Source organism: Hermetia illucens, chromosome 1, assembly GCF_905115235.1.
Source record: "Hermetia illucens chromosome 1, iHerIll2.2.curated.20191125, whole genome shotgun sequence".
Lineage (NCBI taxonomy): Eukaryota > Metazoa > Arthropoda > Insecta > Diptera > Stratiomyidae > Hermetia > Hermetia illucens.
This window is the reverse complement of record NC_051849.1, coordinates 21,197,666-21,212,781: the sequence shown is the minus strand read 5'-3', so window position 1 is coordinate 21,212,781 and position 15,116 is coordinate 21,197,666. Positions and strand designations below refer to the sequence as shown.

General features: G+C 45.1%; 1 protein-coding gene across 1 annotated transcript in view; it reads left to right on the top strand.

The window, feature by feature from the left end:
• Nucleotides 1-15,116, top strand: part of LOC119660280 (serine/threonine-protein kinase NIM1-like) — a 131,425-nt gene that overhangs the window by 81,932 nt on the left and 34,377 nt on the right. Inside the window, exon 3 of the mRNA XM_038068754.1 lies at nt 660-788. Coding sequence (XP_037924682.1) covers nt 660-788 — 129 coding nt within the window. The remainder of the gene's footprint in view (nt 1-659; nt 789-15,116) is intronic.

Here is a 15,116-nt window from a genome sequence, read left to right as displayed (position 1 = left end):
CTCTCAATACCTCCCATTAATAGCAGGCTTGACAAAACTCGGTTACATTTGAATGCGATCCACTAAGCAGCGGGAATGTCTCCAGACCAACTCTTGGAACCCAAAGAGAGACTTCCACCCTCTGCTTCCAATTTGAACGGAATCCTCAAACTCGCAGCCCAATCGGCGCCACGCTCCTCCTGCACTATCTATTCCACTTAAAACAATCAACTGTGCACCCCTTTTCATGAACACTCGAAAATTTAATTAACACCACCACTCGATAGTTATGACTTGGTCCTGGGGGAAATGTTTCGTCTTGCAGAAAGAAAGTCGGGATTTGTTCACTTTATACTAATTGAAAAAGTTTGATTAAAGGTCAATTGCAGTAAAGCTTTTTAGATGATGGTAGTCGCTCGGTAATTACAGAAAAGATAGAAAAGAAAAACCAAAAAATTGAGAGAAAATTCAAAGCAAACTTTTCAATGTGTACCAGTGAAGGGACCGATAGTGCTTTTGTGGAGATCTGAATATTTCTGAGTCTTCACTGGGAAAGTTCCTCTATTAAAGAACTTCTTCGGGGCTTCGTGTTTGCTAATTAAGATAAGTACTATTGAATTGTCTGGTGATTTTAGAAACCAAATTATGTGCATAGTTGAAAATTGGCATTTTCTTTTCAGGTTGCTGTAAAAATTATTAATGTAAGCGAAATAACGGATCATTATGTCAAGAAAAATCTGAAGAGGGAAGCTTCAATTATGTCCAAAATTTCACATCCAAATATTGTTTACCTCTTCGAGACGATAGAGGTAAGTAATGACCTTAGATTTCATTTTACTTTCACTTTGCTTTCACTTTTTGAAGTTAGTAGATCACTGAATCCCCCCCCCCCTTTCCCAAAATACTTTGCACTGAATTCACTGCTGAAAGGGTGATTACCATGCATCCACCTGGTAAGACAAAATAGGAGTAAAATCTGATGGGCTCAAAGTCTTAGAAAAATAATACCACCTTACCTCGGCTGAGATAAGCCAAAAGGGACGCGTTCTCATCCTGGAATAAAGGCTTCACCCAAGCCAAAGGGGCCCTCTTGGAGGTACTTCCGACGCCAAGGTTTCAATGGAGGAGGATCTCGCTCGATGATTTCTTAGGTACCTTGGTGCAGGGGTCCCCAGGAGCCTTCAGTCCTAATTAGGACGTGCGTCCATGCGCCGAGATCTCTGGGCATGTCGACCACGTTTTGCGGTGGTGTCGGGTACAACTTCCGCACTGCGTGCTTGAGCAGACACAACAACTCAGAGGTGATAAGGCTCGTCCTAATATCGAATATAGAGTCACAGGTGGTCTCAGGTACTGATACCGCGTGGATTACACAAAATTCATGGCAAATGGCTGTCCGGAGACTTAGTAGAACGAGCGCCAGAACTTGTGACTAGGAAGGGTCATCTTAGACCATTATAGCATCCCATTGGACTATGGGTCGTACGCGGTTCTCTGGTGGCGTGTGAAGCCGAGGCGTTTGCCTAACTTCGCGAAAATGGAGGAATCGAACTGCGTTTTCTCGTTGGCCACCTGATAATCTCTGAGAGCATCCTCCTGAACCCGGTCAAGGTGCAAGCAATTTCGAACTTCCCGCTTGCAAGAACGATTGAGGATCTAAGAAGGTTGTGTGTGTGTGTATGGTGGGGGAGAAGCTACAGGTTCTGAGCACTCAAGCCTTGTTGGCCCATTGTACGCGCCACCCCCATCTAACGGAATATTCCGGATTCGTTAACATATCGCAGGATTTCCGTTAGTGGATGTGATGCTACCCGTCACAACTAGAGAACATCGGCACCAAAGATCTGATGCCTGATGCATCCATAGGTGGGGCATTCACATAGGAAAGGCTCCGTGGATTCCGCTTCCTCATTACAGGAGGGACACGTATCATCTTGAATAATTCCTATTCTGAATATATGCCCAGCTAGTGAATTATGGCTGTCAGAATGCCCACAATACACCTGCAAGTCCTCCTGCTTTTCGACGGGATAAACTTTGCGGTACGCATATTCGCTTCTGGCAGGAATAGTTTGGTGTGTCGAGCAGCATTTAGGCTCTGTCCCCTGTCATTGTGGGAAGCTTGTTCCCAGTTTTTGAAAACAGACTTAGCCAATACTACTGATACTCCAACTGCTGGTTCCGGTCCCGGCATAGGGGAGATTGACCCCTCTTTCGCTAAAGCGTCCGAGATTTCATTTCCCTCTATGCCACAGTGACCAGGTACCCAGAGTAGTTCCACCGTATTGAATCTAGAGATAGAGTTCAAACGGTTTCTGCATTCCTGAACGATTTTCGAAGTGATCAAAGAGCTACTCAATGCCCTCAATGCAGCTTGGCTGTCACTGCAGATTGCGATGCGCCTGTCCTTTAACCGCTCGTCAATTACCCAGTTTGCCGCCCTTAGGATCGCATAAACTTCAGCTTGAAAAACAGTTGCATATTGTCCCAAAGGAAAACCCCACTTCTCGTTTTTAATCGAGAGGTAGACTCCGGCTCCATAACCCTCTTCTGTTTTTGAGACATCGGTATAGAAGACTTTCGTATAACCCGCCACGCATTCCTCAGGGTCTTCCCAGTCCTCTCAATGCTTCAGGGTAACTTCATATCTTCCACTAAACAGATGTATGGGAACACGAGAATCGGAAGGCATTGTAAGAACTAGTTTCAGTACTCCCAGTAACTCTTCCAATGCTCTGTGCCCCCACATCCTTTGTTTCCCCATAGATCTAATCGAATTAGCCTATGAGCTGGTCTCATTGCAGTGTTTTCAATAAATATATCCAGGGGCTGCAAATTGAGTAGTGCATTCAGAGCGGCGGCGGATGTCATGCTCATGGCACCAGTGATACCCAGACACACAGTTCTTTGCAGTACGGCTAGTTTACGGTGAAAACCTTTTTGTCTCACCTTAACTTACCACACTACGGATGCATATACGAACAACGGCCTAAATATGGCCACGTATATCCACATTATCACATGAGCCCTGAGTCCCCATGTCGAGGCAAAGGTCCGTCTGCACAACCCATAATCTGTGAGAGCTCGTTTCATCTTTACCTCTACATGTTTGTTCCAAAGAAGTTTTTTATCTAGATTGACTCCGAGATATTTCACTTCTTCGGAGAGTTAGAGAGTACGCCTCATCTCAGGGACACAAAGTCCATCTAGTTTTCTCCTTTTTGTGAATAAAACTATTCTGGTTTTATTTGGATTAAATGACAGACCAGGTCTGAGGCACCAGATAGCGATCGGCACCCACCTCAGTGCACAGCAATCTCTGCGTTAGCATAGCATGGATCCACTTAATTAAAGCATCATCAACACCATGCTCTCTAAGAACTAAGAAAGATAAGGGGTACCACCCTTCAACTCTCCGAAGAAGTGAAATAGCTGGGAGTCACTCTAGATAAAAAGCTTCTTCGAACGAGCTCTCACAGCTTATGGGCTGTGCGGACGGACCTTTGGCTCGACATGGGTAATGTGGATATTCGTTGCTATCATTCATTACGTCGATGTTCGTGTATGCATCCGTTGTGTGATGGGTAAAGGTGGGTATATCAAATTTCACCGCCGGTTCTTACCCAAGGCCGCCCACCATCAATCCTTCCGTAACGCTTATTGTCTGGACCGAAGACCAAAGCTTCCCGCCTGATTACGTGGTCACCAGAGGTTGTCCAGCCATTAGAGACCACCGGATTTTCACCTGTGGCTGACAGAATTGCATTTCTCAACATTGAGCACTAAGCCAGCCTGAAAAGTGCACTCGAGGTGCTCTAAATACCCAGACTCAGAGAAAGAGGCGAACAGAACATCGTTCAAATATACGAAACAAAAATGAAGGTTTCGTAGTAGAAAGTGAATAAATCTGTGAAAGGTTTGCACCGCACTGCACAGTCAAAAGTCATCTTACTGACCTCAAAGAATCCGAAGGTGTAGATATTACTATTTTCGAAATGTCTTCGGGAGTTACTAGAATTTGCTGATATGCCTTCACTAAATTCAAGATTGAGAAAATACCGCAGTCAACGATGAAGTGGGCAAAATCGTGTATGAGTGGAATGCGATATCGATTTAGAATTATCTGGGCATCTGAACGTCAGTAATCACTACTAGGTCCAAACTCCCCTTATTAATCATGTAGAGTAGCGGAGACCAGCTACTATCTGAAGGTCTGCGAATACTTTACTTAAGGAGTTCTTCAAAGTCTTTCCACGAAACTGCGACCTTCTACTGTGGTAATGGACGCGTCTTGGCGGAGCCGGTAGTGATCTCGTGTTGAACACCATGCTTGACTGCCTCGGACAGGCTACGCTCGGTAATGATATTCCAATAAAGAACGAAAAAAGTTGACTAACAGTTTCATCCAGGGCAGAGACAACTCATCAGACGCTACCTCACCGCCGTCCTGGGAGCAGCGTGACAGAAAGTAACGACAGATGGTAATCGCTCCATTTAAATATAATCGCAAACACATATTGGGTACGAATTTTATTCAAGTGAATTACGTCATAGGTCCAGACCTAAACCAGGCCGAAGTAAATTTACTGTAGAGGACGCTGGGAATCTTGAGTCTGCACCGACTTGGTGACGAACCGGACCCCTTGGGAAGCAACTTACTTCCTCTTTTGTAGTCCACGGACTCCTCTTTTTTGGGTTAAACATCAAAGTTTTCAACAAAGAACGAAAAAAGTTGGCTGACGCTTTCGTCCAGGTCGTCCGGTCCATCATCAAGTGGGTGCGGACTCAGGACTCCCAGCATCCTCAACAATGGTATTCCAATTTTTCTCAATAAGTGCATGAATACTTGAGTCGGCAACGTCTTCAAAAGTGGCGAAAAGTGGTTGAAATTCTTCCAGATGACATGAGGGAAATTGTGGGATCTATTATGCAGACCTCCAGCAATCCATACTGACACAGAAATTCTGTGCCTAAGGTGGAAGTGCTGGCATCCGCTATAATGAAGCGCCAAGAAAACATTCATCGAAGGGCTAGCCTCATACCTACTTTTCTGCAGCCGTAAGTACGAATCGACAAGAAATTCGCTGCAGCGAATTTCAAGGTTTGCAGTTTGAGTCTATAATTCTGGGACGCGTATGCGATGTATCGATTAGGTAATTACCTCAGCTTAAAAGGTCAAGTCTAGTTTTTTGTCGAAAAGGTGCATGGGCTGGTATATTCTCTAGCTCTTTCTGCAAACCTTCGACAGTCTAACGACCTACTAACCTGTCGCCCCTTTTTTGGAGTTGGATCTAAACCGTGATCTAAACATACTTCCTGAACACAAAGTACCGATCATCTCCGCCAATTCATAAGTTGTGGCTGTTGGCACTGACACCGTCTGCTGCAGGTCGGTCACCTGGATTGACGTCACTTAACCTAGATGTTTTGAGACCTGCTGCCGACGTCACACTTACAGAAGTGCTCCCCTCTGTTCAGCACTTCATATGGACCCTCATATGGTGGCTGTAAGAACTTCCCGGAAACATCCACGCAAGCCAAGACGTGTGTGCAGATATCTTGGTCCTTGGGGGTGTTAACCCTCGTCCAGGAGCTATCTCGGTTGCCATGGTACCAGTATACCCCTGGTGAGGTTTCGTGACCAATTTCCCACTTCAGATGAGTCCCCGTGCGGACTCGGGTCTGATTGCCCTGATAAGGCCTTTGGAGCGTTCGCCTATTGCATCACGACCGGCAAGCCAAAGTGAGTACAGCGTCCCCCGGTGCCACCACTATGGAGGTTCTCCTCGGCCACTTGGTTTTGGTTCAGCCGATGGGGTTGCCGCCCCATCTTCCTCACCGCCACCTCATTGGTGGCCAGAGGGTACGAATTATATTCAACGGGTCACGCTGCTCCCAGGGCAGCGTCTGATGAGTTGCCCTAAAAAGAAATTGCTTTCGGTAGTTTTGTTGCTCTATTTTTGAAGAAACACATGAATGCGAGGGTCGGCTGCTTCCTCAAAAATGCTAGAAAGACTAAGAGCGAGCAGGTGACAAGTTATCCTGAAGGCCTGAGTTACAAACTTAAGTCCACTTGCCTGTAGCCGTAAGTGTATGTAGGTAAAAATTTGGCGCCGGGGGATACCCGGGAAGACTGAGACGACTGTACCTGTGTCGATCAGCTAATAGCGCTTACTCATAGGGTTGAATATTGTTAAGTGACGTGTTTTCTTTCAAGCCGTGAGCGAGCACGGCATTGCACATTTGTTTGCTTTGTCGTCAAAGGTATGGTGGTTCCAGCAACTTTCAGGACTCGTTGAGCACCCCGACTACCCGATCGTCCATTTCGGCTGACGGACCGCGAACGAGTTCGAACGCAAAGTTCCAACCGTTGCCGCTAGCTTAGAGGTGATAGCGCGAGAGTTGGATCGTCTGCAGCGATTTGGCCCGTGGCTTCCCGCAAACTTCACTGACCACGTGGCGCGTGTGCACCTCGCGGATTTTGTCAACAGTGTTTACTAACACCTCCAACGATCCTGAGTCTGCACCTGCCAAGATGGCCTGAGTGCTTTTCGGAAGTTACTGCAACCCCAGCTCAACTGCTTCATCTCACGCTCCACCCCTCCAGAACATCAGCGACTAACCCAATCGACTCCTCGTCCAAACGTGCAACGCTACCGGGCAACCAAATTTTCGGCGTTATTTATCGTTACATCTCTGCCTCTCTCAAGTCCATGCATCCCTACCTGTTTCAACACTTAGAGCCATAAACTGCGTCTAAAACTTTCAGTAAAGACAAATTTTGAGCTTTTTAGAAACCACCCTGATTTCGTTCATTTCAAAATCCTGCAGTCCCCAATAAAATCCTTGGTCACTTAGTCTAAAAAGTTACTACAGCTTTCACTTTCATGAGGTTCACAGACTCCTCTAATTAATTACGCTGTGACCTACTTTAAAATTACTTTTTTGGAAAGTAACTTCTCCCTTCTGCTGTGTTCCTTATTCCTCACTTAGTCTAAACCAATATTGGACCCAGCCTCTATGGTCTTCTTTATTCTCATTACCTACTTACCCTCCCCCCTCCCCTCCCGTTACTTTTTCTCTTCCGCTGGGGATTAACAAGTGTGCATTCAGTAGCCCCTACTATTTCTATTCTTTGTCGACCCATCTCCTTAATTGTCAATGACCTCAAGCCCACAGTTAAATACTAGACAGCTACCTCACTCCCTCTTGCCCCTCAAGGGGGGAAATCAGTGCGAGTACACACGATTTCAAATTGTTTTGCCCTTGAGCATGAGCGAGATGTACCGAAAACCCGATCAGCTGAGTCTGACATACCGCCCGGACTTGCCAATGTATTGGTGAGATTGGCAAGTTTTTGCTTATGTGTAAGTGAATACGTGAAACAACTTTTTGCTATATGGGTGAGCACGCCGTAGCACCAGAATAGCAAAAGCTCACCGATCTCTCTCTTACTAATACGATTTGACGAAGATTATGCCTTTTCCTTGTTTAGCGTCTCTGATGTGTACAGATAAGCCTATGCAAGCACATTTGCAAGTGGGGTCATTTTTGTAAGGGCACTGCCTATAGTAGATCTACTGTGCTCAAGCCGTTTTCTTATATATTATTGCGAATACACTCATCTCTCTGCAGTCAAGCTAAGACATTCCAACTCTATTGAGGAACACTATCAAATCCGACTCCTCCATTTGAACGTTCAAGTAACCTAGTAGTTTCTTGCTGACTATAAACTACTAGACTCTTACTCCAGAGTCTCACTCACCTCAAAAATTTACACTGATGGGTACAGAGTTGCATGCCTGGATGTCTTAATTAATTTTTGGAACCACCCCATGGTAGACAGATTCTATCTTATATGCATATTTTTTAAATGGTTGAGCTAAGTAACTTTTTACAGGATATGCTAATTTGGCGTCATCTTACGCATTTTTAAGAGCTGACCTGATTCATAGCCCAACCCCTTACGGCAATTTTTTTCCTTGCCCAACAATGACACCTACGAAATCCAGAAGTTAATAATTAAAATGAACCAAAAAACGAACAACTTTAGTTAAATTGTCCAAAAGTGATAAATTAAAAGGAGGAGCGCAGTTTCGCTAAAAAATATGTCCCTGGAAAATGAGTCAACTTTTAAGATGTTTCACCGGCATTTATCGTACTTACAAATGTTAAGGGTATAAATAGCGAAAATCCCAAGTAATGAAAAACAGACCAAATTCAGGTTCTCTAAGTAAAGAAACTGTCAAAATAGAAGAGACTAAAAATGTTCAAAAACGCAATCAGATCGCTCCAGTTAATGGTCGAAGCATTCCATCCAGAGTTTTGCAAGGAAGCCATCGACTTTTTATATTTGGAAGTGAAATGTTTACAGAAGGAGAAAGTGAAAGCTCTTGCCTTCCTCGAAGGATACAAAGGGGACATGACTAACCCTTTACGGATTATCATAACCAACGACGTGGAAAACTACATAAAACGATTAGACATAAAAATTAATCTTGCTGAAGAAAGTATCTGTGAACTGAACATCCGAATGAAAACTTATGAGTTGCACAAGGATATTCTAGGTGACGAGGACATTCACTCTATTAAAATAGTCGACTACGACGAGGGAAGATACTCACCAGCCTTCAGTGATGATTCTAAGGATTCAGGGTACTCATCACCACAGCTTCGTCACTATCCGCGAGATACCGTAGCGCTTTTGGGCGGTGAAGTGCCTTACTTCAAACTGGACGAAAGTACGCTTCCTACTTCGTTGTATGGCTACCTGAAGTAGCCAACTATGTTAGTGATAACGCAATTAGATTTAAGATAAATAAATGGAAATTCCATCTAATATCAAGGTTTTTATATATTACAAAGTGGTCGAAACAAAATCAATCATTACCAATGAATTCAGTATTAGTTGTGCTTACCATTGGATGGGACCCCGCCCCACAACACAGGCAGAGGTGACGCAGCGTCTGATGAGTTGCCTCTACGCTGGACGAAACCGTTAGTAATTTTTTCTATTTTTTCAAAACTTGGATACTATGCCCAAAACAAGGGTTCCGTGGACCAAAAAAGTGAGAGTAAGTTCTTCTCCCCTGATCCAGTCCAGTTGATGTGGACCTTCATATCCTTAACAAAAAATTGAGTAATACATCCTTCTTGATACTTTTGGAGAGGTGCACCTCAACTTACTGCCTTATGATTATCACTTACCAAAGGTGGTCTTTTGACACCATGGCATGCTTCTGCGATTAAACCAATACTACTTCTAGAACGGGGCCTAATTCGTTTCATTTTTTTTCTTCAAAAACATCGCAAGGAAATCTTATGTTCCGGCCGATTTTTCAAAACATCGGCCGCCTCTATACAATTAATTCTCGCATGAGGAGATAAGTCGTCCCCCGGGGTCACCATCTTGCGCGATGCCCTTGGATGGCATGAGCAGGTAATATATCTGAAATATTCTATGCCGAATGAAATTAGGCTCTGTGAGTCTTCGACCAAAATTTTTGGGCTAACAGCCTGCTAATTTCGAAACGTCAAGAACGGTATATCCGGTGCCGTGTAAGTCGGGGTTGAAGAGCAGAATCAGTCTTCTTTGCTTGTAGTAAATGGTGATTGAAAGGTCCTCGATGTTTACCGCAATATCCGAAAACCTCTGCCGCAACTAAGGAGTACAGGACCCGAATTGTACAACGCCACTTCACGCTGGAACCGCGATATGGGCGAAACCACAACCCCCATGAAACTCCCCTCTCATGGGAGCAAACCGCAATTAATAGGGTCGAGAACACATCCTCCAGAAATGCTCCTGAAAGATATGATCTCAGAGTGCGCTCCTGGTTCTCATAGCACCAAAAAACCTCCGGTGACGCTTCGGGGCAAGAGCCACTTCAAATGAGTCCACTGCACACCTGGATTTGATCGCCCTCCTCGAATACGTGAGGACGGCACGACTAAAAAATATGGAAATCTGTAGGCTAGCTACCTGCAAATTTCAAAGCTTTACAACGCCTCGAACAGGAGCTGACTTCACGTCAAAGATCTTTGGCAATCGAAAACGGACTGTAATTGGTTTCAGTGATGTACGCACGCTCTTCGGCACCAGTAGCGAAGTTCCTCAGAATGCTCACTTTCTCTACCTTGAGCAAGAATTCCAACGATGTAGGCTGGACATTCTGGGCCTAAGGGAAGTAAGGCGGGACTCAGGAGAGTACTCCTCTTCTTTCCTTCCTTTGTACTCTGCAAAGCCACGTGGTAACAGAGGCGAATCCTGGAGAGGGGGGAGGGTTAGCCGATTTCTGACATCAGCATCACAATTGTGCAATGCTATGCATCAACGGAGACTTCCGATATAGTGAAGAATGATGCTTTCTGCAAAGAATTGCACGCTGCTCAAGGGAGGCTTCCTGAAAGTGGTACTATGATCATGATAGGAGATCTGAATGCCAAGGAAGGCTCTGACAACACCTTGCTTGGATATGTGATAGGGAAAGACGAAACACGACCGTAACAATAACGGTGGAAGGTTTGTGGGTTTCTGCAACTTCCACAGCCTCGCCGTGGGTCGTTTAAGTGCAGAGCTTGTCATAAGGTTAGTTGAGTTTTAACTGACCGAGACTATACGAGTAATCAGATCGACTACTTCCGGATCAGAAATAGACTTCGGAGTTGTCTCGTGGATGTGCGTAACAAGAGGGGTGCTGACATCGGCCTCGAATGGAATCACATCCAATGGTCGCTTAGGTTCGCTTGTGTGTTGCTTTCACCATTTTTCGCAGGGTTGAAGAGCTTATGACCATGTAAGTTCAACACCAACCGCTTGAACGACCCAACAATGAGAAAGCTATCTTGCTGATCGAACGGCAGATACCCTGAGTAACGCTCCTGAGAATAACGTTGAGCAGCCATCAAAATTGCCTTTTGCTCGTCCACATCCCGAAGGAACGTCATAAAATCTGGCGGACTGCGAAATCGTGAAAACCAACGGATGAATGTAAAGGGTTGAAGGCATTACGCTCTCGAAAAGTTCAGCGTAGTGTACAACATGTCAAGAGAAGATTTTCTATTGCGCTGGTCATGCCACAGATGCAATGATTTCAGAAGTGTATATTGAATCACGAAAAAGCTTGCATGGGGTCACGAATACTTCGATGATGCTATGAAGGATGTCAAGGGTCGACTTCTCATCCACGATGACGAGCAACTGAAGGGGTGGAAAGAATACTTCACCTTGGTTCTTAAGCGTTTCACATCCAGTGAGTTTCTTCTTCTTGTGATGAAATGGCTAGTCACCGTAGCATCCGGACACGGACTGTTCCTCCAAACAGAGGAGAATTTCGGCCATCAATACACTCAAATGGAGTCAAGCCGCTAGGCTGCATGATCTCCCCGGAAAGTTATTTATCGCTACACGTGCAGTTATTGCAAATCTGCTGCTCCCACTCATACGAAATCTTGGGAATCCGAGGCTGACTGCTACTGCAAAAATAATAGCTTAACAAATCCTGAAACACATCAAAGGTTATCTTCAACGCTTGATCGACAAGCAGCAGGCTAGTTTCGGCTCCAGATCCTCCCGCATTGGTCACATCGACACTCTACGGATCATTTCAGAACAGTGCGCTGAGTGAGAGTCTTCACCTCATCTGCTCTTGATCGATTTCGATAACGTGAACGGAAAGTGTATCTGAAGTGCCCTATGCAGGAGTGTCATTCCCGAGGAACTAGTAGACATTATCAGAGCGATATATGGCGCAAAATGCCATGCGCTGCACCGGGGTAAAGTCTCGGAGGATTTTGAAGTCCAAAACGGTGTGTACCAGGGTTGCATATGGTCATCAATATTATTTCTTCATGTTATCAGTAACATTCGTCATACTGCCTTGTCCGTAGGACGAGGAGGACTACAATTGGCTATGACATCTTTTCCTAATCGTTTCGACCAAGCTGAGGACGCCTGTTTAGTCTCCCACCTTGGACAAAGGATTTTGAGTGAAAGGCAACTGGAGTCAGGCAGAAGTTAAACACCAGCAAACCCAAGGTTCTCAGTCTGATGGCTCATCCCTTTCTGTATTAATGGACAGAGTATCAAAAGCGCTGATCAACTTCTATAGTTAAGAAGCGCCATTTCTACCAACAGTGCCACGGAATTTGAAACAGCATCAAGTTGAGACCGTTTTGATGCTATGTGGGAGTAGCACATGGAAAGTGGCCTGGTCCATAGTTTCGCTGATGAGATGGTTCTGATCTGTAAGAGCAAATATGAGGGATCCAAACCGGACTACGAATTAATAGGAGCTGGTGCAGGGATCCAGCCAACACTAATATATTGTATTACAATTTACAATAAAGCGTTAGCTTGACCACCTGGGAGCCATTACTTTACATGGCATGGAAGTGAAACGAGTAACAGAGGTTAAATATTTGAGAATCACACTAGACTAAAAACAACTCTGGAAGACACCCGTTGAAAACGTATGTCGGAAAACTACGAGGACTCTCATGAATTACAGGTCCATAGCAAGGAAAAATGCAGTTACACTCCGAAAATTTTGCACTGGATATGCACTGCAATAGTAAGGCCAATGATTACCTACGGAGCGGCAATCTGGGCAAAAAAACTGACCTCATAAAAACAGCGAGGGAGTTACGCAAACTTGAAAGATGTTTGATCTATACTTCCTAGATCCTTTTTCAAATTACAAACCCAATATCTCGGGCGATATCCTCGAGGCCCATACCACATATCACTACAATTTACCTTAATATACATGCACGGTTATATCTCAGCAATCAATAAACCCATTTCAACAAAACAGAAGAACTTTCTCAAATCACTTCTCGATCTCCTTTTCTTTTCAAATCACATCAACTTCTTCCTCCGAAAGCCCAGAACCAATTCCCCCGTTGACTCAAATATTGGCTTCACCTTCATCGATAGCGGATTCCTGTCTTTTGGCCTGGGATCACTATAGCTACTTCCACAGATGGATTATTCTCGGAAAATTGAGGATTGAAAATGTCTACGCGAATTATTTGCAAAAACAAACACAATAACCGGAAAACTATACAAACCAAATCCTCCTCGGCGTCTTTTCTCCATGCTGCACTCGACACGAATTCCCTGTGTCCAGCTGATCAGCTGTCCATCCAACCAGCCGGTCCCGGTCCCGCTAATCCTGCACCCGATAATATTCAATATAGGCAGGTTTATAAGGTTCAACAAACGATTGCCCCGGTCAATTTTTGTTTCACACTATTTGAAAATTATTAAAAAATAAAATTTTAAATTAATTAATTAATTAATCAAATTAAATTAGGCTCTTGAATTTAAGCGAAAGGGACCAGTTTTTAGGTTGTTCTAAAAATAAATAAAATTAAATATTGGAAATGCTAAATATCGTAAACTGGTCTTCGAACAGGCCAAGAGTGTGTAGGGCCGACCTGGGAGTAGTTTTATCCAACTTACGAGGATTTGCTTGTCTGCTTATCATATGTTAGGGGCAAGTGGGTCTGACGGAGGATGAGCCAAAGCAACAGCCCGTGGATCATCCTCCCTCTTCTGGAGAAGGTGCTAATAGCACTCCATACGCTAAGGGCTACGTGGCCAATGGGTAGCTTGGTCTTTGGTATGCGAACTCTGAATACTTTGAGCACCTTCAGTTTCTAATAAGACCCTTGCCCTAGTGGCCGGGACATTCCCCCCCGGACTACTTGTGGGACCAAGGCATGGTCTCAATTATTAATAAAACAAAGAAACCAACGATAGAAGAAGAGGTGTTGATGCCAGCCACATCATTGGAGGATGAGCTGCCTGCAATAGCTGTGCTGAAACCAAGCGCAGAGACCTCCCGGAGCGAGACGGCAGGTGGACTAGTGGTTTCCAGCCTAGAATTCACTGCCGTCAAGCTGGGTGTAGCGAGTACCAGACTTAGTACTCCAAACCCGAAACCCTCGACATCGGGGGATCTCTCGACAAGAACGTCAGTCACCGGAAACCGGGTAAGAAGCGAAGATCCTCTGCTGTCCTGCTCAATAGCCAGTACCAGAAAGCCATACATATTTTCAGCAAGATTGCTAAGAGTAAGTAAGCCGGTATTGTCGACGAGCAGGATGAAAAGGATCTCGCTAAATACCAGGTGATTGTTGAGGGATAACAGCAAACGCCTGGTAGACGAGCAGAAGGCGAAGTCCTCCTCTACACAACGCAATCAATCTCAAGATGAGATCGAACAAAGGTACAAAGGCCAGGAGCCTTTGTACCTTTGTACCACGTGTGGCACTGACGGATGACAATTCCACTAGCAGCAAACTAACGCTGGAGGCCAGGCTGTCGGTTTTGGTCATTGAGCATCTCCCCGATGGCAAAAGCGAACACATGGGATCCATCCCGTGGTTTGATTCCTTTCAACTGGTACGTGGATTCCATGTTATATCCTGTGAGGACCAATTCTCCAAGGCTTTCTCGGTTTATACGTCGCTAAAATCAGCGGCGCCTGGGAGGGCGTAAAGTTCAACGCCATCCCTTATGACGAGATTCCCAGGAAACCGGTGACTCGCGTTTGGTTGTGGATAATGACAAGCTCGTTCAATCCCTTCGTCTTCAAAACCCAAGAACTTCCATGGACGACAAGGTAGCGAACAGGGAGGAGGAAGCCGAGATAAACAGCCAACCCTTTCTGCTCCGTGTAAATAGAGAGTGTCTGGAGGCACTGGAAAAGGTAAACTATAAAATGCAGTTCGGAGTCAGGAACGCAAAAGTGAAAGTGTTCCGCTCTGCAAAACCGAAGGACGACCTGGATCGAATCGACGCCGCCGAACGGTTGGACAACGTGAGCATCGACTGTCCGACGGAGACCGACGAACCCCCCAAGCAAGCAAATCATGCTGGGGATAACGAAAATAAATCTGTAGCCGACAGCAGGCAGGCGTGGCCATGAGTCGGCGAAGAACTTTCGGCCAATCAGCCTCCCCTCTTTCATGTTGAAGAGCCTAAAGCATAATCGCCCTTAAGTGGATGTCGAGGACGCCTTTCTCTAAGTCACAGCATGCCTACCTCAAAGGCAAATCCACAAAAACCGCTCTCCACGAGGTAATTGGCATGGTTGAGCAATCACTGCAGTACAAGCAGTATACCCTAG